Consider the following 27,240-nt stretch of genomic DNA (forward strand, 5'->3'; position numbering starts at 1 on the left):
GTATATACATGTTCACATACCAGGTCGGTACCTGTGGTGTGTGAATACCAGGATCCAGAGGGGCCGTCATCTTTGACATCAGATGCGTGAATACCAGGACCCATTGCTCTGTCAGGCCACACTCATTAGGGAGGCCTTTCAGCATTAACCCCATAAGTGGTCCCAGGCTTCCCTTAGCTGGCATTTATTGAATAATTGTAACATGTCTGGCTATGGGCTAAATGCATTGCATTTATAATTTCATGAAATCCCCAGAGCTCACACAAGACCAGGAACAGGACATGTTCTCACCAGTCAGCATCACTGGATAGAATACTCAGAAGGGAATCATTGCTGTTGAAAAAGAAAAAAAAGTAGTTTTATTCTGAAGGCTTCTCTTGTCCAGTCTAACACAGTTTAAAGGCAAGCTTCAAAAGGATCAAACTGTTTCCAAGTAACTTAATTGTGTCCATTATCAGAATCATGGCTAGTCCTGAGGAAACTTCACTTTTTTCTATCCAGTGAAGAAAATTATTTTTCTATTATATGTATAAATAACAAAAGCTCACAGAAAATTCTCAACAGCCCTTAAGAACCCTCATGAGTCAAAATTAGATGCACTGGGGTTGCCATGGGGATATGAATCTGTCCAATTGCTGCCTGTTCAAGGCTTTGGGCCTCTCTCTTCAGGGCACAGATTTCCAACCTGTGGACTCCACACTTCAGGCCATACCTCATCTCATTTAATCCTCTCCATCTCTTTGAAGCACAGGGAGGGTTATTCTCCTTTTTCAAATGAGAAAATTAGTATTTAGAAATGCTGTATACTTGCCTGACATGTCACAGCTGGCATTTCATGCGGCCAGAATCTCTGCTGCATGTATCAAAAAGTGGGATCATTATTCTAGAGAATTTAGTGCTTATCTTTACAGAGTCACTAGGTTTTAGGATGTTATGAGGCTTCACTTAGGGGGCCTTTCCTGAGATATTATGAGATAATGAAAGAGCAACACTTCCTGGCTCTTAAAATGCTATTGTTACTTTGTAAACAGTTTCTAAGACTTGAGTTTCGATTCATTAAGTAAGAATTTTTATTATGAACCACAGCAGACATACAAAAAAGGCATGTCATTAATTCCTTTCTGCAAATTCCTGCAACTGCTGATAGGATGGATCTAATCTGTGCATTCTTTCCTGATCTTGTCGGCTCAAGCAGAGGTGCCTCTTTTTTAAAAAAAATATTTTATTGATGCACAGTTGATTTACAGTGTGTTAATTTCGACTGTATAGCAAAGCGATTCATATATATATATATATATTTCACATTTTTCAGTATGGTTTATTAAAAGGTATTGACTATAGTATAGTTCCTTGTGCTATAGAGTTGGAGCTTGTTTATCTATCCTTTATGTAATAATTTGCATCTGCTAGTCCCAAACTCCCAATCCATCCCTCTTCCCACCCATCTTTGCAGCCACAAGCCTGTTTGGCTGAGGTGCCTCTTTTACAGGTCTCTTTGCCAGCCGACTCTGAACCTCTTTTGAACTGAGGGAGGCTGCTTTCAGTAGAAGGTGTGGTTACATAGTCTATGGCCACAGGGCCTGCGTATGCTCAGGAGTTTGTGCCTGAGCAGGAGAAATCACAGCTTCTCTGTAAATGGACCCGACTTGGTGTCCTGGGGTTAGAGTTTGGTAGAGGCAAATCTGATGTAGATGGTTACACCTCTGCCCCTGTCAATTGTTAGAACTGAGGCCCCATGACAGGCTGGCCTGCAAGGAAGGAATGACTCAGCCAAGCCTGCAACTTGATACAGAGGAATGAGGGGCAGACTCTTCCTGACCATTTCCTTTAAGTTAAACAAAGACGTGCACATACGTATTAGTAGCAATGTGAATGAATGGCAAGGGAAGATCTGTTCAGTGGCTTTAGTCTGTGGGCTTATGGAAATGAAGAAAAATATTTTAACTCAAAGTTTGAATTATCCTCGGATTGGTGTTCTCATTTAACATCTTAATCTTTTAGAGATCAGAGCATGTCTGTATGTTAGGAAAATGCAAAATCATATATACTTGAGCTGGTTTTGATAGTTTCCACTGTGAGTAGGTGAATTCTGCTCTGTCTGAGGGTAGACCCAGCCCTATTACAGTTAATGGATATGCAGACCTGGCCAGGTGAGAGATGCGTCCAGGCCACAGTGAGATTCCTAAGGACTGATGCTGATGATGGGAGGGAGTGGGGGTGAGGGTGAGGGTGAGGTAGACACTGCAGAACTAAGCGCAAGGTGATGTGAAGCCAAAGGACTTTGACACCTTTTCACATGGAGGCCAGAGGGAACTCATGAGGACTAGAATGGTACCCAGAGAAGACAGGAAGCAGGCCAAGGCCTGGAAGAAACTGATGATCCTACCATGACTCTGACTCTAGGGCCATCCCAAACCCACATCACTTCAGACTAAATACTGTGATCCAGCACCCCTGTATATTTCATGGCACATATGCCTGTGCCCAATAGGCTGCAGCTGCACCAACTTCTTTCTGTTCCTCCTCTAGCCCATCCCACCTCAGGGCCTTTGCATGTGCTTCCCTGCCCACCTATACTGCCTCCCTTCCCCCATGCCATATATATGTATGGGTGGTTTATTTACAGTCAGGTCTCAGTCAAATGTCTGTTCTTTGTCTCTCCTGCCTGAAGGAGCCCTCAGCCTGCCGCTCTCGGTTACATTACACTGCTTTATTGTCTTTACAGTACTCATCACTCTCTCAAATCATCCTGGTTTTTGTTGACTTATTTAGAGTCTGTGTCCATCTACTGGAATATAAGCACTATGAGAGTAGAACCTTTTTTGTTTAGTTTGTCATTATATCCATAACTGCCTAGAATAGGACCAGGCTCCTAGCCAGGGTTCAATAGATATCTGTACAATGAGTGAATGAGTGAAGGATGCATGAAGTCAGACGCAAATGAAGAGGATGCCACGTGATATATTAGCCAAAACAATCTGTATGGTTATTACTCAGAGAATAAGGGGTCTGTATTCTGGTACATGTGTATATTTTTAGCTTTGTGTTGCTTTTTAAGTGCCTGACATTACTAAGGGCTTGCTAAATATTAGATCATGGAAGATCATTTTTACAAATTCTATTCTCACTTCGGCTAAACTAAATCAGTCCTTTGGAGGCTAGGTAATTCAGACAGCTCAGAGGGCAAGGCAAGCTTGCTTAGGTCATACCCACAGGAAAGCTGAGGTATCCTCAGTTGAGTTAAATGATAGTGAATTTATTAGTAAATTATTTCTTTAAGTAAACCTTAAGTTGATATAGAGGCAAAATAAAAATCAACGTGTATGTTAAGTTTAAATTAAAAACCAGCATATGTATAAGTTTAAATGTTATTTTTAACTTAATAGTTTCATAACTCAGCCAAAGAGCAAGGTTTTAAATTCTCATGGGCAAATTCTAGCTAATATGCTGTAGTGGAGTTCATTTCCAGATGAATCAGGGCTAGTATGTGGGTTTTGCTGTATCAATAGAAGCTCTAGTTGTCATAGGATTGGAATGTAACCTTCCTTGATTACAGCTGAGACTAAAGGCTTATAGCTGGAGTGCAGGGCAGCTGTGGAACACTGGATGCTGATCTGACCTTTCTGGGTTTCAGTCTTCTCACTGAAAATGAGGAGGTTGAAATGGACAATGAGATTAAAATGGATAACCTCAATGCTGTATTCTTGTCCTCCTTTCTTATGTTGAGTCCCTTACACTCAATCCTCACAAACACTCTGGTTATCAGAAGCTGTTTGTTAAAACACCTTGTATTTTGAAAAGGGACTTGTGATTAGGATAGAATTTAGGCCATCATTTCCAGGATCACATCCAAACTACTAACTTTTTAGCAGCTTTTTAAAATTTCTATCACATTTATCTAGGATTTTTTTTTTCTCCCCTTGGTTGATGATAGTACATGACTGCTTAGGAGAGACTATTTATTCTATAGATGATGCCTGGGCACCTCGGGCTCCTGAAAAGGCCTCTGATAACCCTTAGGATACCTATTTTATAAAAATATGTCCATCCTGATGTTTCAGTGATCTTCCTGAAATGCTTTGAGAATGGTTAACCAGTGGACATGTAAAGATTTTATACTTTGAGGACAGCAAACTAAGTTTTGTCTTTTCTTCTTGCTAAGGCAATACCTGCCTTGAAGGAAAAGAAGACTTCACCACAAACTCCTACAGCAAGCATTTTCACAAAATTAAGCAATATAAATTTGCTAAATATCTTCTAAATGTTAGAGAATTCAACTAAGTTATTCCCAATTATATATTTTTCAAAATTTTACTGCGTATACATACAACTCTTTACTGTGTTATGTATCACCTAATTAGCATAATTTTCCCTCCTGGATGTGATGCTTACTGTATATTCTTTACATTTTATAGATGTTGGATCATAATCTTACTGTTTTACACTATAAAATATTATATTTTATACAAGTGCTTCTTTGAAATATAGAAATAAAGTAAAAGTCAAGTCCTTATTGAGAAAGAAACTGTGTATTTTACCTTTCTCTCCCATTTATTGTCCTTTTATCAGTTAAGTGATTATTAAGAAAATACAAAAGAAAAAGCAGAATAAAGAATATTTTTAAAAGGTCACTTTAAACTGTCCTATCAGAAAATAACCCCATATAAGCTTTGGAGATCATACCATTCGTGCTGTTTTATAATCTGACATTTCTTTATATAAAATATGACCACTGTATTTTCATTTAATGAAATGTTTTTCTAAACATGACTTTAAAATAACCACCTGGCATTTCATCCAAAGCTATTCATAATATAACCCCCTATGTGGGAGGCAGTGTAGGTTGGTAAGAGAATAGGGTCTAAAGCAGACATCCTAATTTCTACTATCCGTGACCATGACCAAGTTATATACTCTTCCCATTACTCCCGCTCCTTACCAATAAAATGGGGCTAACAAGAGTACTGGCTTTATACTGGACAGTTTGAAGGTAGCATAAGTTGTTATGCATGTTACTTAAACACTTATAGCATTTACAATAGTGCTTAATATATTCTTTTGTTAGAGCATTACTATGCTCCTTGTTATCTATAATGTTATTGTTCTAATAGAATAATTACCTGGCACATGATAAGCACTCAATAAACCTTCATTATTACCTATTTTGTTTCTTAGCTTTTGATGTTATAATACTGTGCTGAATATCTTTGAAGAAAAAAAAGACTTGTGCTCTTGCCATATTATTTCCCTAAGATAAACTTTTAGAAGTAGAATTACATTTTTGGTACTTGCTACTAAATCACCCTCCAAGGAAGCTGTACTCCGGTCTTCTAGAGCACTCACTGTAAGAGATCAAGGAAGCAGTCCACAATGAGCCATGTCCTGGCCACTGCCCATGTTTGGATTTTCACCATTTTCCAAAACCATTGACTGTTGAACAACTGGGATTTATTCAATGTACTCTTTCTTTTTAATGTGTACATAGTCTTGAGGTGAAGATATAAAAAAATTAAAAACTTTCATTTTTGTGTGCTGAGTATATTAGTCTGAATTTTGCTTGACAAGTTATTTGTATTGCTCGGAAAATGTGCACTTGCCTGTGTTGTTAAGATGTCTTCCCCCACTGAAGGTAGTATCTTCTATTTTCAGAAAAAAGCAGCAAGCCTTGGGAGCAGTCAGCCCTCCAGAATTCAGGCTGGTGGAGCAGCCCCAGTCACCAAGGTCAGTCATTTTCCTGAATAGGAAAAGATCCTTACACTACCCGTGCACCATTAGTGGGTGGGGCTTATAAGGGAAACAAATAGTGCCCCTATATTACTGAGAGTTTTTGAACAAAATATCATTTCTGTGCTCATGGGGGAAGTACAAGGGTGGAGACATGTAATTTCTTAGCAATGCTTTGAATGATTTAAAACCTAGTAAAGCCATTTATATTATTATTCTTACTAGCATGTAATTGTCCAATATATTAATTATTATCGTAAATATATATGAATAATATTTGGAGTTCCTGTTGTGGCTCAGCGGTAACGAATCCAACTAGTATCCAAGAGGACATGGATTTCCCTGGCCTTGCTCAATGGGTTAAAGATCTGGCATTGCTATGAGCTGTGGTGTAGGTTGCAGACATGGCTCGGATCCCATGTTGCTGTGGCTATGGTGTACGTGGGCAACTACAGCTCCAGTTTGACCCCAAGCCTGGGAACTTCCATATGCTGTGAGTGTGGCCCTAAAAAGGTATATAAATAAATAGGAATAATATTTGACTTTTGCACATACCATGGGTAGAAATATAGCCTTCCCACTTGTTCAGAAAATAATTCATATTATCTTCATGATTATCAACCACATCAGGCTCTCTGCTAAGTATGCTGTATAATTACCTTATGTAATTCCCTCACAACCTTATAATTATTATTTCTTTATACCTGAGGAAGCCTGGGGTCAGAGAGTTTAGGAACTTTGACAAGATCACAGAGCCAGTAAGATGGAGGTAAAGGTTGGAACACATTTCTGGTTCACACAGGTCCTGGAAACTTTTAAGCTCCGATTGAGGTTGCTTTGGTAATATAACACTATGAAGCTGTACACCTTATAAAAATCACTGAAATTTCACCTTGTATGATGAGAAACTATGCAATTTTAGCTAATAGTTTTCAGTATATAAAATAGTTGTATTTAGCCCATTTCAGCTTGTGATCTTCCAGTATATCTAAGATTGTCAAAAACCTCAACCTATTTCAGGACTGCCTACACAACTATTGTAAATAAGCATTTTGCCTTTAAAATCGGTCACTCTCCTGTGGAGATCTGTGGACTTTCTCATGTATGTTACTTGCTTAGTAAAGACTTCATATTTTAGTGCCTCTTGGAGTCTCAGCTGCTCTCCATGCCCCTAAAAAGTATCCAAACCAAAACTCAGCTGAGAAATGAAAAGAGCCTGGGCATAGAGTTAAAACCACTCCACATTAAGTATATGAGTTTTCCAGACCTTTTCGAATCTCCTTTTCTACCAGCTGGTGAAGGGATAGAAATCATTGCAGGATTATAAATTTTAAATACAGAGGGTGTATTCATGCTTGAAACAAACCAGACTCAAAACTGGAGTCTGCTTTTTTTCAGCTTTCTGTGGTTACTGTTGGGAGCACTCCAGCATCAGTGCTCACGGTGGGTAAGAGAACTTCTGCTCAGCAAACTTGACTTTCCTTTTTGCCACTTATTGTAATCAAGGTTACCTAGCCCTTCTGAGCCTCAGTTTCCTTATCTGTAAAAGGGGGATAGGATTTCTCTTGGCAGGTCAGCTGAGAGGCTGAAATGAAGTAAAATATATAAAACACTTAGTTCTGGACCTCTGCTGCAGTTACCCTTATGAGTCCTCATACTCTATTGTTTGCAGGTCTCCAGCTAAAAAAAGATTTTCCAGACATGTCCTATCCTTAAAGTATTGACACCTTTATTTAACTTAAATTATGCTTCTAAAAGTGAGAAGCCTTATTAGCAAAGCCCCACCCTCATGAGATTTAGTGAATTATTTGTAAATGGTTTCTGGAATTGTCATTACCTAAGCTCTTGGAGGGTCTGTACATTGAGGCAACATGCATAAAAAGAATTTGGCCACCCTCCCCAAATGCTGCTCTGTCTCTGGAAGCTGTGGAAGGGAGTGTAGCTGGGAAGTGGAGACATTTAGCCACGTAGTTATTGTTTTAGTATTTACTGGCAAACTTGTAATACTTTCCTTGGCTTCTGAAACATTGTCTTCTCCTATCTCCATTCCTTCTATCTCCTTGCTCTTTTTCACTGTTGTTTCCTGACTCATTTCCTTTACCAGTTATCTGAATATTTCTTTTCTTTTTACAGCTGCACCTGTAGCATATGGAAGTTCCCTGGCTAGGGGTTGAATTGGAGCTGCATCTGTGACCTATGCCACAGCTTGCAGCAACACCAGATCCTTTATCCACTGAGCAAGGCCAGGGATGGAACCCACATCCTCACAGAGACAATGTTGGGTTCTTAACCTGCTGAGCACTTCTTAACTCCCTTCCTTCTTATATCTTTAAACTTTTATTGTAACCACCAATGTGTTCAGGTGAGGAAAGCTAAGTTGAACTTGAATTAGGCATGTTTCTTCAGAAGACCAGAGCTATTAAGAAGATGTTTTGGTTAAAGTTAGCATTTCCAGTTGGAATCCACTCTAACTAGTTCAAACTTAAAAGGAACTTATTTCTTTCTTATTTTTTGGCCGTGCCCACAGCATGTAGAAGTTTCTCAGAAATGCTTGGAACCTGCACCACAACAGTAACAATGCCAGATCCTTAACTGCTGGGCCATCAGTAAATTACCTAGAAGGAATTTCTTAAGGGATAGCAGGTAGCTCCTAGAAAAATTCAGAAGGCTCCAGCAGAAGGAATCTAGTTTCAGAGCCAGAAACAATACCTCATTATATTCTGGGAGCTTCTTCTTGCTGCTTCCACAGCTCAGCATCTATCACATTTAGAACTGAATGCCAGAAAGTCTGGCATGGATTTTCCCTTGTGGCTCAGTGGGTTACGAACCTGACATAGAGTCCACGAGGGATTCGGGTTCAATCTCTGTCCTCACTCAGTGAGTTAAGGACCCAGCATTGTTACAGGCTGTGGCATAGGTCACAGATGTGGCACAGATCCACTGTTGCTGAGGCTATAGCATAGCCCGGCAGCTGCAGCTCCAATTTGACCCCTAGCCCAGGAACTTCCATATGCTACATGTGGGACTCTTAAAAAACAAAAAGCAAAAAGCAAAAAACCAAAAAAACCAAGTTTGGCACTGATACTCCTGAAGTCTGAAAGTCCTTATGCTAACACAGATCCACTGGTAAGTGGTACCTCCACATATGCTTATTTCCAAGCTCATTCTTTTTTTTTTTTTTTTTTTTTTTGTCTTTTGTCCTTTTGGGGCCACACCAGCAGCATATGGAGGTTCCCAGGCTAAGGGTTTAATCAGAGCTATAGCCGCCAGCCTACGCCAGAGCCACAACAACGCCAGATCCGAGCTGCATCTACGACCTACACCACAGCTCACGGCAATGCCGGATCCTTAACCCACTGAGCGAGGCCAGGGATCAAACCCGCAACCTCATGGTTCCTAGTCCGCTTCATTTTCGCTGCACCATGACGGGAACTCCCAAGCTCACTCTTTTAAGGCACAGCTGATTGGTCAGTGCAAGTCACATGCCTCAGTTCTGCCATCAGAAATGTGGGGTTTGGAATGCTCTGCTCCTACTCTGGGAAGGCGTATATTGATTAGGTGGGAAATTAACCATACACAGTGAGGGTTTTCAAATGTATTGTCAGCTACCAACTGACAGCTATGCATTACAGAAAGGAAAACAGAATTACCTAATTGAACTGGAGGAAAATAATTGATGATAGGTTGTTTAGCAATACTAGGCCTTTTATTTTTATATTTTATTGAAGTATAGTTGACTTACAATGTTGTGTTAGTTTCAGGTGTATATTGAAGTGATTGGGTTTTATATACATATGTGTGTGCGTGTGTGTGTGTGTGTGTGTATACAATTTTTTTTCAAACTATTTTCCCATATAGGTCATTACAAAATATTGAGTATAAGTCCCTGTGTTATATGCTAGGTCATTGTTGGTTATCTATTTTGTATATAGTGGTGTATATATTTTAATCCTAGACTCCTAATTTATCCCTTTCCCCTTTCTCTTTTGGTAACCATAAGTTTATGGGTCTATGGGTCTATTTCTGTTTTGTGTATAAGTTCATTTGTATCATTTTTAGATTCCACGTTTAAGTGATATACTTGTCTTTCTCTGTCTGACTTACTTCACTTAGTATGATAATCCCTAGGTCTTTCCATGTTGCTACAAATGGCATTATTTCATTCTTTTTTTGTGGCTGAGTAGTATTCCATTGCATATATGTGCCACCTTTTCTTTATCCATCCTTCTGTCAATGGACACTTAGGTTGCTTCCATGTCTTAGCTGTTATAAATAGTGTTGCAATGAACACTGGGATTCACAGAGAAGAGTACAAACAGCTTTTATCCCAGTTACAGGAGAAAGATCTTTGAAGGAATAAGTACCCACCAGGGGTGAACTTCCATGGTTTTGATCCTGGTTCTGTAACAAATAGCTGTGTCAACTTGGGCAATACAGCTCTCCTCCCAAGCCTTTACTTTTTTTATCTGTAATATGAGTGAGGAGCTGAATATTTCTGCATATTGTGGAAAATGTTCCAGGGTTCAATGTCAGCCTCACCTATAGAACCTTTGGACCATATTTGGTATGTGAGATGACTCTGTATGTTAACCAGGTGAGCAATTGTGGAAAATGTTCCAGGGTTCAATGTCAGCCTCACCTATAGAACCTTTGGACCATATTTGGTATGTGAGATGACTCTGTATGTTAACCAGGTGAGCATTTGTATTTTAATAATTCCATATGTATTTTAATGTGCTAAAAAAGTAAACTAGCACTTCAAACTGATGATGCCATGGATAATTTTGCTTAAGATAAGCCTAGGTAAATGGTTTTTAAAAATAAATCTATTTTTTAAAATATTCAGTAAATATAGTTATGGCAGATTAAAAAATATTAAGAAGGTAGTACACAGATAGCTGTATTTTTTTCCAGAGCAGTAATTCTCATATTTTAATATGCATAGAGAATAAGTGGGAGTTTTATTAAAATGAAGATTCTGACTCAGGAAGTCTGGGATGAAGGCTGAGATTCTTTCTGCTTTTTAAATAAGCTCCCAGTTACAACTGCTGCTGATACTGCTGGTCTGGCAACCACAATTTGAGCAGCAGGTATGCTGAATTGTGCTAAATGTGGGTAATTTAGCCTAGTTGTACCTTAGATTTCCTAAACATTGATTAGAGAATCTGGTTAAAATGTAGACTCTTGGGTTCCAAGCCAAGAAATTCTGATTCACTGGGAAGGGTTAAGGTCCAGGATTTTCTCAAACAACCTAAATGTCCATCAATAGATGAATGGATAAAGAAGATGTAGTGCATGTATACAACAGAATACTACTCAGCTGTAAAAAAGAATGAAATAATGCCATTTGCAGCATCATGGATGAACCCAGAGACTATCATACTATTTGAAATAAATCAGAAAGATAAAGACAAATACTATTTATCATTCGTATGTGGAATCTGAAATATGACAAAAATGACCTTATTTATGAAACAGAAATAGACTGACACAGAGAACAAATTTGTGGTTGCCAAGGGAAAGGAGGAGTGGGGGAGGGAAGGACTGGGAGTTTGGGGTTAGCAGATGCAAACTAATATATATATGTATGGAAGGGATATGTTACAGGGACCTACTATATAGCATAGGGAACTATATTCCATATCCTGAGATAAAGCATAATGGAAGAGAATATAAAAAAAGAATGTATACATATGTATAACTGAATCATTTTATAGCAGAAATTAACACAACATTGTAAATCAACTATACTTCAATTTTTTAAAAAAGGTCAGGATTTTCTGTATTTAATAAGCTGCCTCCCAGGTGTTTTAGATGTGCGTGATGTGAGAGCCACACAGGGAGAAAGGATAAGCCTTGTGGACTGGAACAGACACAGCATATCAGGGAGCAATAACAACCTTCTTCCTCTCCAAGGAAAGGAGCCCCTTTCTACCTGTCCTGCAGGATAAGAATCTCTGTGCTATTTATTTCATAACCCTGCAGGTACTCATCTGTACTCTTGAGGAGCACAGATATACCCACTCATTGAAGGCGATGTGCTGCTTCTCAGTGGGGCTGTGGGACCCAGGGCTCATCCCTCTTGGGGTGTGGCCCAAATAAGTAACCCTTGGTTGTTTTTGGTCATGAGAAAAATGAATGTCATCAAAACCTAGATAAGCTGAGGTTTTGTTTAAAAAGAGAGAGAGAAAATACTAACAATAGACAAAAAAGGAATTTTAATCTCTATTTTCATCAAGAAGAATTATAAGGGCAGGATCTTCTTGGAGATTATAAAATATTGGAGTCGGAAGGGCTCTTACTTCACCAGCTTTATTTAGTGGAAGTAAACAAACAAAAAAACAAACAGAAAACGAAAATAAATAAGGTGGTTGTGAGGAACACCCTGCAGGGGAAGTCATAGGGACTACCTGCTTTGCCTGCCTGGTGGATGTGGGTACAAAGCTATGCAAATGAGCTCTGCCTTTTGAGTGTCAGCTGGCCTTCACTTCTGCCTTGGTTGGAAGCAGCACTGAGTCACTGCTCAGCTGTCACCAGCTACGCCTGAGGTCTCGGGTCCCCACCCACTACCTCTTCCTCTGCTCACAGCCCAAGCTCACAGTCTTTACTGTAATTGGTTCACGGCTTTGGAAAAAGTTGACTTACGGAATTGCTTTTAAATTTTATAACTCTTTTCTCTAACACCATCATTTATTCTATATTTATTAGTTGGCATTCTTCTATGAGGAGGAGCGTTTCCTTTGCCCCCGTACCCTTATTTATTCGTTTATTTATTTAATAGCAATATGAACTCATGAATTCTTATTTTATTCAATGGCTCTAAATCCATTCTTAATGTATTTTGAAATGTTTAGTCGTAATGTATAATGTACAAGAATAGTGCAGTAGAATTCTGGCTTTGTTAAACTGCTCCTTAAAAAAAATCTGTTATCCAATGTGAAATGTTCATTTACTTTATAGTTTAGAAAGCGGTATTTGGGGGGGGTGTTTACAAAGAGCCCACTTTGGCTCTTTGGTGACAGCCTAGGTGCAGTCGACCTTTGCCATCAGCCGGTGGCCTGCAGCACAAACTGCGTTGTTCAGTCAGCCAGTCTGGGCAATGCCAGCCCTGGGATGAGTCGGCAGAGCAGGCACCGCCCTCCGCGAGCTGCGCCCGGAATCCCGGGCGGCGCCACCGGGGGGGCAGGCGGAGGAGGGCGGGGAGCAGCCTGCGTTGCGTCTTGGGACCGCCCAGCCGTAACTCTCTGCCGTAACTCTCTGCGGGCTCAGCCGAGGCTCAAAACTGAAACCGCGGGGGCCGAGCCCAACCAGGAATGCAAACATCCCCAAACGCCGCTGAAGTCTCTCGGCCGGGAAGCCAGAAGCAGAGTGAGTACTGATTGCGGCTGCTTCTGTCCGAGGCTGCGGCCGCTTTCCAGGCAAGCAGCCCAAGCCACCTTCGCGCCGGGCCCTGCACGTCCCCAGGCGTGGACCTGCCGCAGGCTCGGGTCTTGGACTGGTTCTTTCACCAGCCTCCTGACCTTGAACATCCATTTCTGTCCAGATGGGTTCGAAGTTCACTTGTGTTACTTGTGGACTCCTCCTGCTACTGTTGCTGGCTTCTAGGCTGGGAACGTATCTGGTGATCTGACATGGTAGGGTTACAAAACCAGGGATTTATGTGACCTGGGAAAAAATGCTGAAAGAGAAGAAAAGCAGCAGCTCTGTCGATTTGCTTTGGCCCTTTTATCTTTAGGGTTAGACCCGATCTTCTCTCCCAGCCCTGCCCCCTCCACTGAGATGACCTCTGTTTTAGAGAGTGAGCTCACTGTGTATAACCTCCTCGTATACCTGATACATACTGGGTGTGGTGTGGCAACTGTTGTGACATGGTTTTGGTTCTGTTTCCTTGCACACGACTGAGAGTATGGGCAGATGGCATCACTGAGGGGTACTCCGTACCTATCTGTCAAGAATGTAAATGTTTTCACAGAGATTTAACAATCTTGTTTGTACTGCTAGGGTCCTAGCATTCCTCAGTTATAAATGGGTAAGAGGCGAGTTCTTTATCCCCATTTTACAGCTTGAGAAAAATGAGGCGGAGGGTTTAAGAAACTTTCTTAAGGGGCGGGATCTCGAGGCATCTGACTAGTCCTCTGGGAACCTAGCTATAACTATGTCAGAGGAATGAGAATACTTAATTAGCAGCTCTGAAAAGTTCCTGCTGTGTGAGATGTTTTCTAGAGAAAACATCTGCATTGCAGGGAAGGTCAATAAGGAGTGGCATCAACTGTTCCTAAGGGGAAAGTTGATTTTCTAATGAGTACTTTAAAGAGTGCCTCCAACTAATGTTTGTTTGTGGGCACGGAATTTGATTTTTGCACACTGATTTTTTTTCAGCATCTAAAGGATCTTTGTTTCTGGGAATGTGGTGCAGAGTGAGTGCTGCCTGGGTTCTAGGAGACAGTATAAGGTTAAAACAAAATAGTGTCATTTAGTGAAATCATACCCAGCCAGCAAAGGCCACATCTGCCGACTGATGGAGAAAGGGATAGGCAACCAATGGCAGTGAGCATGGAGTGGGAATCCTGGCACATGCAGCAAGGACCCTTGGTGACTGTTACAAAGAAGTGAGCTTTGCAGACTGCATGACAGTGTCCATGAAGCAGTGCACTAAAATGTAAGTACTGGGTCTTGTTCAGTTCACATGCTTTGGAGAAGATTCCCAGTGCAGTGCAGTATTAGTGGTAAGTTCAGTTTCTTGGTGGTTCCATTAATTGGCTGAGTATAAGTCTTCTCTTGCAATGGAAATTTCAAAGGTATCATGTAAAATAAAAGTTTGCAAGAATGAAACATATTTAGGACAACATGAAGCATTAATTTGAGCTAACATTATTATTATTATTTTTTTTTGTCTTTTGTCTTTTTGTTGTTGTTGTTGTTGCTATTTCTTGGGCCGCTCCTGCGGCATATGGAGGTTCCCAGGCTAGGGGTTGAATCGGAGCTGTAGCCACCGGCCTACGCCAGAGCCACAGCAACGCAGGATCCGAGCCGGGTCTGCAACCTACATCACAGCTCACGGCAACGCCGGATCGTTAACCCACTGAGCAAGGGCAGGGACCGAACCCGCAACCTCATGGTTCCTAGTCGGATTCGTTAACCACTGCGCCATGACGGGAACTCCTTATTTTTTTTTTTATTTTTTATTTTTTTGTCTTGTCTTTTTAGGCCACACCTGCAGCATATGGAAGTTCCCAGGCTAGGGGTTGAATCCGGAGCTCGTGCTACCAGCCTGCACCACAGCCACAGCAACATGGGCCCGAGCCAAGTCTGCAACCTACACCACAGCTCATAGCAATGCTGGATCCTTAACCCACTGAGCAAGGCTAGGGATTGAACCCACAACCTCGTGGTTCCTAGGCAGATCCATTTCTGCCATGCCTCAACAGGAATGCCTCTTTGAGCTAACTTTTTAAAATCACCCAAATATTTGTGTTCTCATTCGTTGTTTATAATAACAATTATATCTTTCATGCATCACTACTTAGGTGGAACTATTTACTTATCCCAAAATATGAACCATCTAATTGTTTAGTCCTGTTTAAATAAAAAACCCACAACCTATGTTCTCCCTGTATATACAGATGTCTTTGTATCTTTTCCTTTGTTATACTTTACAGTGCCCTCATTTTGGAGACTCTCTGAATCTGGAACATATATCAAGGTGTCTGGCCTTATAAAAGGGACATATTTCATGCTATAGTTTTTGATATATTGAAGTAATAATCTGATTACTTGGAACGTACAGTGGGTTTTCACAAACAATCGTGTTTTATTTTTCTCTGCAAATAACTTTTAACTTAAAAATGTCAGCTACTAGTGTTTCTCGACAGAGTGCTGTTGGCATTTGGGGTGATAGTTCTTACTTGGGCAGGGTCTTGTTCCCCCCGAATACCAGAGCATGACAAAAACATTCTCTCTCACACACATATTTTAAAATATCCTTTAGTGGGGTGCCACTTCCCCTAGTTAAGGATAGTTGATACATTATTCTTATGAAAAGCCAAAAAAATAGCTTTGGCTGTTATTTCTAATAGCTATTATTTCTTCAGCCCCATTATTTCTCATTTTTAACAGTTACTTTATAGCGTCTCTTAAAACATGCTGACTTCTGAGCAAGTCCATATATTTGGACATTGGAGATTTGAGTGGAGGCTGTGTGTCATCCCACTGCTGGTAAAGTTGTTAACGTTGTGCCCTCCTGTCCACACTAGTCAATAATAATTATTAGCAAGTGACTTCAATAGGTTTCACCAGAAGAACATATCAGCACAATCTATGTTAGAACAGAGTATCAATAGTTAGAGCTGCATTACTGACAATTTCTGTGTTCTAGGCATATGTTGGACACTTTATAGAATGTGATGATGATGCAATGATGAGGTGGATATCCTTCTGTCAATTAAGAAAGAGGCTGTTCTCTTAACACCGCACTGTGTTCTTTCTCAGGACAGGTTTAATTAACAGCTCTCCATAAAATACCTTCCAGAGAATGAGTTTCAGTGGGTGAAGTTTGAACCCTGTAAAGTTTCATTTGGTTATAGCCCCATTTGGCTGTGGTTACTTTTGTTCTCAGAATGCCAGCTTTTTACTCTACTGTGAGGCCCTCAAAGACAGGCTTCGCATCTTTGGACTCCCACTGCATCTACCATGGTGCCTTCCACATACTAATTGCTCAATAAATATTTATTGAATTGAAAAAGTAGATTGGTTTTATCTTAATATGAATAGAGTCCTAAGATACTGTTGCATTAGTGTAGAGATTTATCCAGGGTAGGCAGAAAAGTTAAAATAATATTCATTTTTGTTCTCTGGGATTTACAAGTAGAGGTTTTGGAACTTAGTATCTGTCCTTTAACTAAAGATTAAAGAGTGAATAATCAAAAAAAATTGATAATGAACTCTTTTTTTTTTTTTTTAAACTTCTACAGTGGCCAGACATGGGGCTAGGGATACAGAAGTGAAGTATGGTCTATATAACAAATATAAAAATACATAGTAAAAAGCGCTAAATGGCATTGCCATCCAAGTGCTATAAAATCACAGTGGAAGGTTGAGGGAAGGGGGAGGAGGTTAAGCTTGGACCTGTTTTTCTGGGAATAAGCATAAGGACGATGGGTCCCTTAAAGGAGATCTGCAACCGGCCACTGGGAGCCAGGGCTCTTCAGAAGTCTGAACGCATCCAATTTCCCAAGCATTGGTTCTCTTCATTCATCATTTTCTTAATCCCCTCTTTCCAGACTTGCCCTTAACTACCAGTTGAGACCCTACAGCCTTTGCCTATACACTTTTCCATATGCTCTTATGTGGGACTGAGTTTTGGTTCTTTCTAGGGCTCCGTGATGTGATATTCTTGACAACTGTCCCTTGTAGACAGACTGGATTCCCATCAGGTGTCAGCTGTACCTGAGACTTCCATTGTCCTGAGCTCTACACGGTTTAACTGGAGATCACACAGCTGGCTGAGTCTGTATCGTCAGTCTTCCAAGGAAGCTTTGAGGATGACAAGTTCCTGTTACTCATCTTCCTATTTCTTTCTTCGCTACCCAGCTGAGGTGCAGGGGAGAACAGACAAGCCCATCCACAGGCTAACCTGCCCCTGGATATCAGATACTTATTTCTAAAGGCACATTGTCTCAGTCTAATTTCTTGTTTCATATTTGGCAGCTGCCACATGGTAGATCCATATCCTGAGCAAGACAAGGAAAACCTCAGATGCCTATCTACTTATCTTTTAGCATTTTCACTGGCTCCTCTTCCAGGAATGATCAGCACACCTTTACTTACAAAGGTGCTGCTCAGTCTTTTTTGTTACTAGTGTTCGTTTCTTTTCCCATAGAGCCCTTGGCAACTTTAAAAAACCTTGCCAGGAGTTCCTGTTGTGGCACAGTGGAAATGAATCTGACTTGTATCCAGGAGGATGTAGGTTCGATCCCTGGCTTTGCTCAGTGGATTGGGGATCTGGCGTTGCTGTGAGCTGTGGTGTAGATCATAGCTGCGGCTTGGATCCCGTGTTGCTGTGTCTGTGGCTGTGGCTGTGGCCAGCAGCTGCTGCTCTGATTCGACCCCTAGTGTGTGGCCCTAAAAAAAAAATAATAAGCAAAAAAAAAAAAAAAAGACCCTACCATTTAGTTTTATTTGGGAGGATTTTTTATATGTTGGAAAGAGGATGTAGGTCTGCTTTTACTGATAAATCAGGGTAACTTTAGTAACAGATTTTTAATGTATTGCTGACGCAGTTATATTTTCCTCAGTTCTATAGGTCCTGTGGTACATATTGAGCATGATGAATAAGATATAGGTAAGTGATGACAATGGTATGGCTTGTCATCATCAGAGTCCTGGAATATAAGGAGTTTCCCACTGAGTCTTGCTGATGGACTCCTAAGGAATGAGGAAGCTATTATCAAAGCAAGGCTTCCTTAGTTGCAGAGAGCTATGCTTTAACAATAGAGGTCTCCTTAGAAAAGAGATGTTTTTTGACTCTCAAGTAGACAGTGAAGGCCAGTAGCATAATTCTGGATCATCCTATGGCCCTGGGACTCTCCGATCCTTGTCCAGGGATGTACTGCACCCCCTTGGAATTCTCTAATACAGTGTTTATGATATGTAGTCTGGAGAGCATCTGTGTCAGATTCACCTGGATACCTGTTTTAAAATGCATATTTCCCAGGCACCACCTCATTTCTGCCCATTCAGAATCCCTGAGGAATCTGTGGCTTAATAAGCTCTCTGAATAGATCCTGACACCTGTTAAAGTCTGCTGTAAGAAGTGAATTGGCCCACCCAGAGCCTATCTGTGAGCCAGTCATCTTCTGGCCTTAGCCATGCAGTGAAATCTTGGTTAGAGTTCTAGCCATTCACAGAAGCTGAGACTTCTGCTTCACATTGAGGGGCCCCAGGAACTGACCAGATTGACGTCCCTGGCCCACTCTTAGAGCCTAAGGAAGGGCCTGGACCACTCTTCCAAATTCCATTCATAGTTGCTGTAAGAGATTGGGGCCAGTTTCATATGCAAGCACACCCTCTGGACCCTGTAATGGATTGAGGCCCCCATACAAGTGACCTCAGTATAAAGACCTAGATGAGATCTCGGAGCCATGAGAATTGCCCGGGATAGAGTTATTGGGGGAGGTATGAAAGAACATTCTTCCTATAGAGAAACCAGGGGCTCAGTTTCCTGCATATTATTTCTTTATCAGCTATACTCAGGGTGGCCAGACAAGTAGAAGAGAATAAATGTTTTTGTATATACATTAGTTTTTATATTATTTTCCATCAGTGGTCTATCCCAGGAAGACTGGATATAGCTCCCTGTGCTATACAGTAAGACCTTATTTTTTATCCATTCTAAATGTAGTAGTTTGCATCTACTAACATCAAACTCCCAGTCCCTCCCATTCCCTCCTCTGTGAGTTTGTTTCTTTTCTATAGGTAGGTTCATTTGTGCCATATTGTAGATTCTACATGTAAGTGATATCATATGGTCTTTTGTGTTTCTCTTTCTGACTTACTGCACTTAGTATGAGAATCTCTAGCTGTATCCATGTTGTTGCAAATGGCATTATTCCATTCTTTTTATGGCTGAGTAGTATTCCATTGTATATAGGTACCACATCTTCTTAATCCAGTCACCTGTTGATGCACAGTTAGTTTGTTTCCATGTATAGTCTGTTGTGAATAGTGGTGCCGTGAACATAGGTGTACATGTATCTTTTTGAATTATAGTTTTGTGTGGAAGATGCCCAGGACTGGTAATGCTGAATCATGTGCTCGTCCTATATTTAGCTTTCTGAGGATCCTCCATACTGTTTTCCATAGTGGTTGTACCAATTTACTTTCCCACCAACTATATGGGAGGGTTCCATTTTCTCCACACCTTCTCCAGCAGGTGAAGTTACCTATAGTTTTGTTAATGATGGCCATTCTGACCATTGTGAGATGGTACTTCACCATACTTTTAATTTGAATTTCTATAATAATTATCAATGTTGTGCATCTTTTCATGTGCCTGCTGGGCATCTGCATATCTTTTTTGGATAAATGTCTGTTTAATTTTTCTGCCCATTTTTCCAGTTGGGTTATTTGGGTTTTTTGGTTGTTGTTGTTGAGTAGTATGAGTTCGTATATTTTGGAGATTAAGTTCTTGTTGGTTGCATCATTTGCAACTATTTTCTCCCATTCCGTAGGTTGTCTTTTTTTTTTTTATGATTTCTTTTTCTGTGCAAAAGCTTGTAAGTTTGATTAGGTCCCATTGGTTTATATTTGTTTTTATTTCTTTTGCCTTAAGAGACTGACCTAATAAAATATTTGTATGGTTTATGTCAGAGATTGTTTTGCCTATATTCTCTTCTAGAAGTTTTATGGTGTTATGTTTAAGTCTTTTAGACATTTTGAGTATATTTTTTGTGAGAATAAAATTATTTGTTTTTCAGTTGTATATGCCTTTTCTGTTTTCTCCCTATCATGAAAATAGTGTTTGTTTATGTCTGATGGAAAATAAAATCCTTTTATATAACTCCATTACCATAGCTTGGCGTCATCAGAGTCCTGGAATATAAATATCCTCATGCTTTTAGACATGCATAGTTTCATAACATTTTATTTACAAAGATGTATGTAGCATATTCAGAGGGCTTGTTCTGTAGTAGGGACTTGAAACTGGTGGCCAGAATGCAACTTTCTTATTTGCAGTCTCCATGTTTTATCTCTTTAGCTCTTTATTTTTTTAATTAATTTTTAATGTTCACTTTTACACAGTATTTCTATGTGTCTGAACTAGAAGGGAGCTCTTCTACCAGAATTCAGACTAATTTTTTTATACCTGTACAGTGTATTTAACATATTTGAAAATTTTTAGACGAGGAATGCACAGTCTACTTTGTCACAAAGCCTCCTATCCCTTCTTCATACTAGCCTGATATACTCATTCACATCACACAACACTTATTTTCATTTGAATTTTATATCCGTTATCTACAGAGATAGGCAAATATTATTTTCTGAAAATTCAGTTAATAAGTCATTTGAAAATTACAGTCTTTTTTTTTAATTGTTATTTCCCCAATACAGTTTTTTTTCCTACTGTACAGCATGATGACCCAGTTACACATGCATGTATACATTCCTTCTTCTCGCATTATCATACTCCATTCCAATGGCAGTAGTTTGTATCTATTAACCCCAAGCTCCCCAACCACCCCACTCCCTCCCCCTCCCCCTTGGCAACCACAAGTCTGTTCTCCAAGTCTATGATTTTTTTCTGTGGAAAGGTTCATTTGTGCCTTATATTAGATTCCAGATATAAGTGATATTATGTGGTATTTGCCTTTCTCTGACTGACTTCACTCAGTCTTTTTTTTTTTTTTTCCAGTCTTTGAAGCTGAGCTATATACTGGATGTGTGTATGTATGTAGCATTAAGAGTTTTTGTAGTGGTACAGAATATCTGCCTATAAAATGACAGCACTATTGGGATTGGTGATGTCTACAACATTCTCTATTCTTCTAGTGTAAAAAATGTGTTCACTATAGGCATAATCGCAAGTATCAAGTGTCATCTGGTCATCCAGTTTCGGGGCCATGAGACTAGAGAAGACAAATATTCCTGAGGTACTCTTTATAGCGAGCATGTAAGTTCTTTTTTTTTTTTTTTTTTTTCCTTTTACATTCGCATTTGCAGCACATGGAAGTTCTCAGGCTAGGGGTTGAATTGGAGCTGCAGTTGCTGGCTTACACATGTGCTACAGCTGCAGCAGCACCAGATCCGGGCTGTGTCTGCAACCACCACTACTGCACATGGCAACACTGGATCCTTAACCCACTGAACAAGGCCAGGGATAGAACCCACCTCCTCAGAGAGACAGTGTTGCCTCTTAACCTACTAAGCCACAACAGAAGCTCCTTATGGGCTCTTTAGTATTCTGGGCTGGCAATATCAGCACCAAAAATTTTCCTTTAAAAACCAGATGGAAAGTACCTTTAAAAAGTAATTTTGTGAATCTATCCACATATCTTATGCATTCTGGTGCATTTTTTTTTTTTTTTTGACCAAATGGAAGCATGAAGAGATTGACTTTGTTGCCAGATGAAAAATGCCAATGGGAGAGGTAGAAAAGAGTGGTCATTTCACAGACCCCCTATAGAGCCATCTTGTTAAAACTACCTAAAAAGATTATTCTCAATGTCAAAGAGTTTCAGAATCACCTGAGGGGCTTACAGCTTTTTTAGGCTATAACCCTTTCCCCCTTTGTAAGTTTCTAAGTGTCCATTGCTACCCTCCCCCACCCCACACACTGCCTATGCCTGAACCTGCTCCTGGGCCAAAACCCAGTGAACTAAGGTGTTAAAGCTTGGCCAGTCACATTGCCCAATAGCTGGACATAACATTTATTGCCAGCAATCATTATGTGTGTTTTTCGTATACAATAATTAAATTTGTATTAAGTCCTGCATGCATATAGTTTTACTGATTAGGATTGGTGATCATTTTTCCCTGGCAATATCTTCCATATGATGTCCTACTCTAACCAAGTTTTACATCAGTCGCTTAATTAATTATTAATTGTTTGAAATTTTAGCCATGCAGGATCCACTTCACTAAGAAACAATGTATCCTTTTGCTGACTATTTAGAGACCTTTTTGGAAAGGCTTATCTCTTTTGGCTGCTGAATTTGAGCCCTCCCTTGGCTTTAAGAATCTTTTAAATTATTGTAGTAATGGATGCTGGATTAGTCTCAAACAATATTCTTGTGGTAGGCCAGGGTTTCTAGCCTAGCAAATTAGAAGTGTTTCCTTCTTTAGCCCTTCTGACAATCATACTCTTCTATCTCTTTACATGTTTCCAAAGACTGAATGTGAGGAGCACTGATTTGTTTACATATTTGCAATTAAAATCTTGGCAAAATGCCCCGATTGATTTCCAGTTGAACTGGTAGTAAACTACACCTTCTCTGTGTGTGTAACTTCTCCACATTCTCGTACTGACCAGTGAACTGAAGATTTGGTTACTATTCAAAATGGAAAGACAACCAATAGGAAACAAATAAAAGCTTACCTAAGGATATTCAAGCCAGTTCCGACAATCTGAAAAGAATTCTGGAGTGCTCTGGGAGAAGGGTATATAGTTGGTAGAAGTTCTCCAGGATCTAGATATATGAAAATAAATGGAAAGAAGGAAAAAGAAACCAGCCAGATATTAATTTATTAAACAACTACTGTGCTCGGTGATTTACATAAATTTCATTTATTCCTCTTAAGCATTGCATATTTTGCAACTAGGTGAGTGGGTATTAGGACAGTTTTATAAATGAGGAGACTATGGCCCAGAGAGATTAGATAACTTACCCTGGGTCACACGGATAGCAAGTTTCTGTTTGATTCTAATGCTCTTTTTCAATAGGCCAGTCTTATAAAATCCTCCATTCCACTGGTTTATATCCAGGCAGTTTAAATATCTGAGAGAGGAATTTGTATCTAAATTTAAAAGGGCACTAGAAATTAATATTGTGCCATTTTGTTATGCTCAATATCTTAATGCTGTAGAAATTCTCTCTGATGGGTAAAATTTCCTGCTTCTGTGAGATAGAATATTGTATACTGATTGAAATTAAAAGATAAGTTTCATTGACAGAATTTCTTTAGATGTTTTAATAGGCAGTAGAGAAGGGCTATATTAGACGTCTTTGAATATAGTGAAATGTTTAAATAGCAGGATTAAATTAAATAGCAAAAAACCCCCTCATAGTGTAGGAACTTTTGCTTAGGCTGAAAGATAAGCAGCAATGTTTTATTTTTACATCAATTTAAAATGAAACCTATTTTAAAATGAAGTCTCCTGTTCTACTTTCATCCTGCGGGAAAGCGGGATGAAATACAGTGGAAGGTATTGTGATTATTCCTATTTGACAGTTGAGGAAACTGAGGTGCAGAGTAGTTAGGGAGTTTGCTCCGGGTCATAGAGTAGCAGAGCTGGAATTCAAACTCAAGTGGCCTGGCTCCACAGCCATCCTCCTAACTACTGTGTACCTCTTTAACATTGGCAAAGATTAAGCTTGCTGTACATTTGTGAGTTTGTTTTTCTTACATGGTTTCCAGAAGGACATTTTCTTTCACCCCACATTTTCATTTTGATTATTGGGAAATCAGTGTGGAGAAGGGAACCTTGTAATACTTCCTGTCATTTAAGCCTTCTTATTAAGAACATGCTTCACTGAGAAGCCAGCTACAGGGCTGGTCATGTGACAGGCTCCTCTCAGCACCACTTGATTGGCAGTATTTCCTCATATTCGCCCTCTCAGTTTCTGTAAGAGACACTTGAGTCTATCGTCCCTGTAGAGATTGAGGCTGGCCTTTGGTTTTACAACACAAGGACCCGTATAAATTCTCATGTTCTCTTGCTCTCTGTTAGGTCTGCACCTACAGAAAGAATTTGAACAGACTGGAAGCTGAGCTAAAAGGCTCTGAGGCAACCATTCAGCAGAGCTCATTATTTCTCCTGAACTATATCATTAGTACCCATGTATATGCTTTAGATGAGCTCATGCTCTTTTAAGACAAACAAGTGATGCATTTCAATCCAAAGATAATGTCCTGATGTGAAATAATGTTGCTTTTCTCTTTAAGATAAACAACATTAATGTGTAACTTCTCAAAGTGGTGTCACCACAGACCTGCCCCATCATCTGACACTAAGGAGAACTTTTGAGGCTGTTATTTGTGAAATAATACAAATCACTGCTGTTTACTGCCTTACCAGGTGCCAGGCACAGAGCCTTTTAAACACACCCTCATTTAATCCTCACTGCCATTTTGTAAGTGTCATATTTATACCCATTTAACAAATAAAAAATACAAGTTTGGAAAAGTTAAGGGACTTCCCTGAAGTTACACAGCTAGAATGAGACCTCAGGTCTGTGGGGCTCCAGAGGCTAAACTCGTGTGTTCCCACTTGAACATTTATCATCAGGGTACATTATATAATAAACTTTATCTCTTTACAGCATATTATATTAGAGTTGCATAACTACAGAGTTTTCAGTCGTGACAGTTTAAAGATGAGGAAACTGTTCTAGAGGGGTTGAGACTAAGTTCAAAGAGCTTGTCTTGGGCCCTCTTCCTCATTGTTCATTTTGTTGCTTTTGCTGAAATTGCATGACTCACAGGCTTAAGTAAATCCAAGCTACACAAACTTCTCCAGGGGAGGGACTGCAAGGGGAACATAGGCTCTCTTTTCCGGGTCTAGTTTGCTTTGTCTTGGGCAGCCCAAGTCAGACATAGTTGGAGTTATTTCATGTATCAAGAAAAGCAACAGGAACCCTAGAGGAATGAACACAACTTAAGAAGAAAAGGCTGCATTTCTACTCTTTAATGACTTATCCTGGCTGCCAGGTTTGCTATTTCCTTGCCTATAAAATAATCATCCGGGGGGATGGGGAACACTGGAAAACTGGAATTCACAAAACAAAGAAAATTAAACAGTTGTTTTTGTAGTACCAAGAGTTCAACTTTATGACTTTTTGTGGATTTTTTTTTTTAAGTACTTGGGGTAGTCCTGTGCCAGAGCTTATAATCAGACACTCAGAGTGCAACCAAATGTTCTACGGTCTCTCTGGCCTGGGTTGCAATCACAGATCTGCTATGGCTACTGTCCCGGTTGCCAGGCAACATTTGGATGTTTATTTTGAGGTCTGCTCACATGTTGCATCAGAGGCCAATGCTGCATGTGCTCTCCACTTTCCAGAGCAAGTAGAGCTCAGGCATTCTATTTTTATTATGTTAAGGCTGTGCGTCCCTTTTAATATATTCCATGAATGTATATAGCATGCTGCGCTAAGATAGAATCACTTTCTGTTTCCTCCAGGCAGTGTTCAGATTGCCTCATTTTGCCCTGTTCTCCTTCATCTGTTGCACCCTGGACTGATTATCTCTGGTCCTTTCCCACCTCTAAGTCTTGCTCAAGCTGTTTTGCTCTCCTGAAATGACTACCCAATCTTGGCCTCCATTTCCAAATTTTGTAAACCTGAAATACTTTGTTTTACTTCTTCAAAGTGGAGGAGTCAGCTTGTTATAGCACCAAGTTCATGGGCATTATTGTCAATGTCTGTGTTCAGATCCAAGTCCTACAGCTTCTTAACTGTGGAATCTTAGATAATAAGTAACCTAACTTCTCTGAGCCCCAGCTTTCTTATTTATAAAAAGCAGATATATAACAGGTCGTAGGATTTTATGAAGATATATTGAAATCAAATGTGTAAAACACGTGTCACAGTTCCTGGCATTTGGAAAATTCTATAGTCCTCACCTACCTCTCTGTCACATTGCCGTTAATACTGGGTAGATAGTTCCCATCTCCTCTAGGAAGTTTTTCCTACCCATCTTCAAACCTGCAACTCAGACATACAGTCCCACTCTTCTGATCTCGAAATTCTTGTTGTACTTGAGATCCTATCACAGTTGACCTGATCTCATATTATATACATGTACTGAGATATAAGTTGGTGCCCTAACTAGAACTATTAGCACAGAGCCATATTCTCTCTGAAAGCAATGGTTCACCTTCATCCGCAGATGTCTCTTCATCGGAATCATCCTTTTAGTTAGGATTAAATAGTATACTTTGTGAGGTGACTGTACTGCAGTTCTCTTTAGAAGCACCATTTTTATGGTAAATAATTAAAGGCATTTCAAGGCAGTACGTCATGGTGTGACCGCATGGCAAACAATAGACAAACATCTGAGCATTCATTTCCCAAAGTGAATAATCCATCACTATAAGCCTGTTCTTACTGGGCCCATGAGTGGTATTTGTGAAGAATGTCAGTGCTTTCCTTAGAAAGCCCCCTCATCAGTTGCCTATTGTTTGTTCTGGGTATCGTACAGGAAGCAGCCCAGGAGTTTTTTTGTATGTGTATATGAGTTTTTTTTTTTTTTAAAGTTATACTACTCCCCAGTACTGACAATGATGATGTAAATTATTAGATGTTTAAATTATGTTTTCCTAACCAGTTTACTGACTTGTGTTTTGGACAGAATTTCTGATAATGAATAAAACTCATATCATGTTGCTTTTAAGCCATCAGATTATAGTCATGTTTACTCATGTACAAATGTATACATTTATTTAAGGACTACTGTGTGTCAGATGTAAGCTTGTGCAGCAGCTGAAATGCTCGTGGTCCCTGCCCTTGTGGAGTTCAAGGGTGGGTCCGTCTGACAGGTCCTGTGAAGAAAGAACTTTAAAAAAAATTCCATGACTTCTTTTCTTTCATTATTGGAGATGTCTTATTAAAATAAGACTCTCGTTATGGTTCCGAAGCAAATTATCATTTCTCATGCATCTAATAGCGCTAACTTTAAAAATTAAAAATCAGTTATTGGTGTGTCCGATTTTCTTAATTCCAGATTTTTTTTTTTTGGTATTTGTTGCGTGCTTTTGTCCAAATGCCCTAATATTTGGTATCTAATTAACTCTCACAA

General features: G+C 39.8%; 1 protein-coding gene across 14 annotated transcripts in view; it reads left to right on the forward strand.

Moving 5' to 3' along the window:
- Positions 1–27,240, forward strand: part of CAST (calpastatin) — a 124,129-nt gene that overhangs the window by 32,264 nt on the left and 64,625 nt on the right. For 11 of the 14 annotated variants that reach the window (XM_047778341.1, XM_047778344.1, XM_047778343.1 and 8 more), the window contains exon 3: positions 5,650–5,721. In XM_047778341.1, coding sequence (XP_047634297.1) covers positions 5,650–5,721 — 72 coding nt within the window. Of the gene's footprint in view, positions 1–5,649; positions 5,722–12,942; positions 13,093–27,240 lie in introns of those variants that run through there. The other 3 variants (XM_047778336.1, XM_047778342.1, XM_047778339.1) reach the window with 2 other exon arrangements.

The sequence above is a fragment of the Phacochoerus africanus genome, chromosome 4 (genome assembly GCF_016906955.1).
Source record: "Phacochoerus africanus isolate WHEZ1 chromosome 4, ROS_Pafr_v1, whole genome shotgun sequence".
Classification (NCBI taxonomy): domain Eukaryota; kingdom Metazoa; phylum Chordata; class Mammalia; order Artiodactyla; family Suidae; genus Phacochoerus; species Phacochoerus africanus.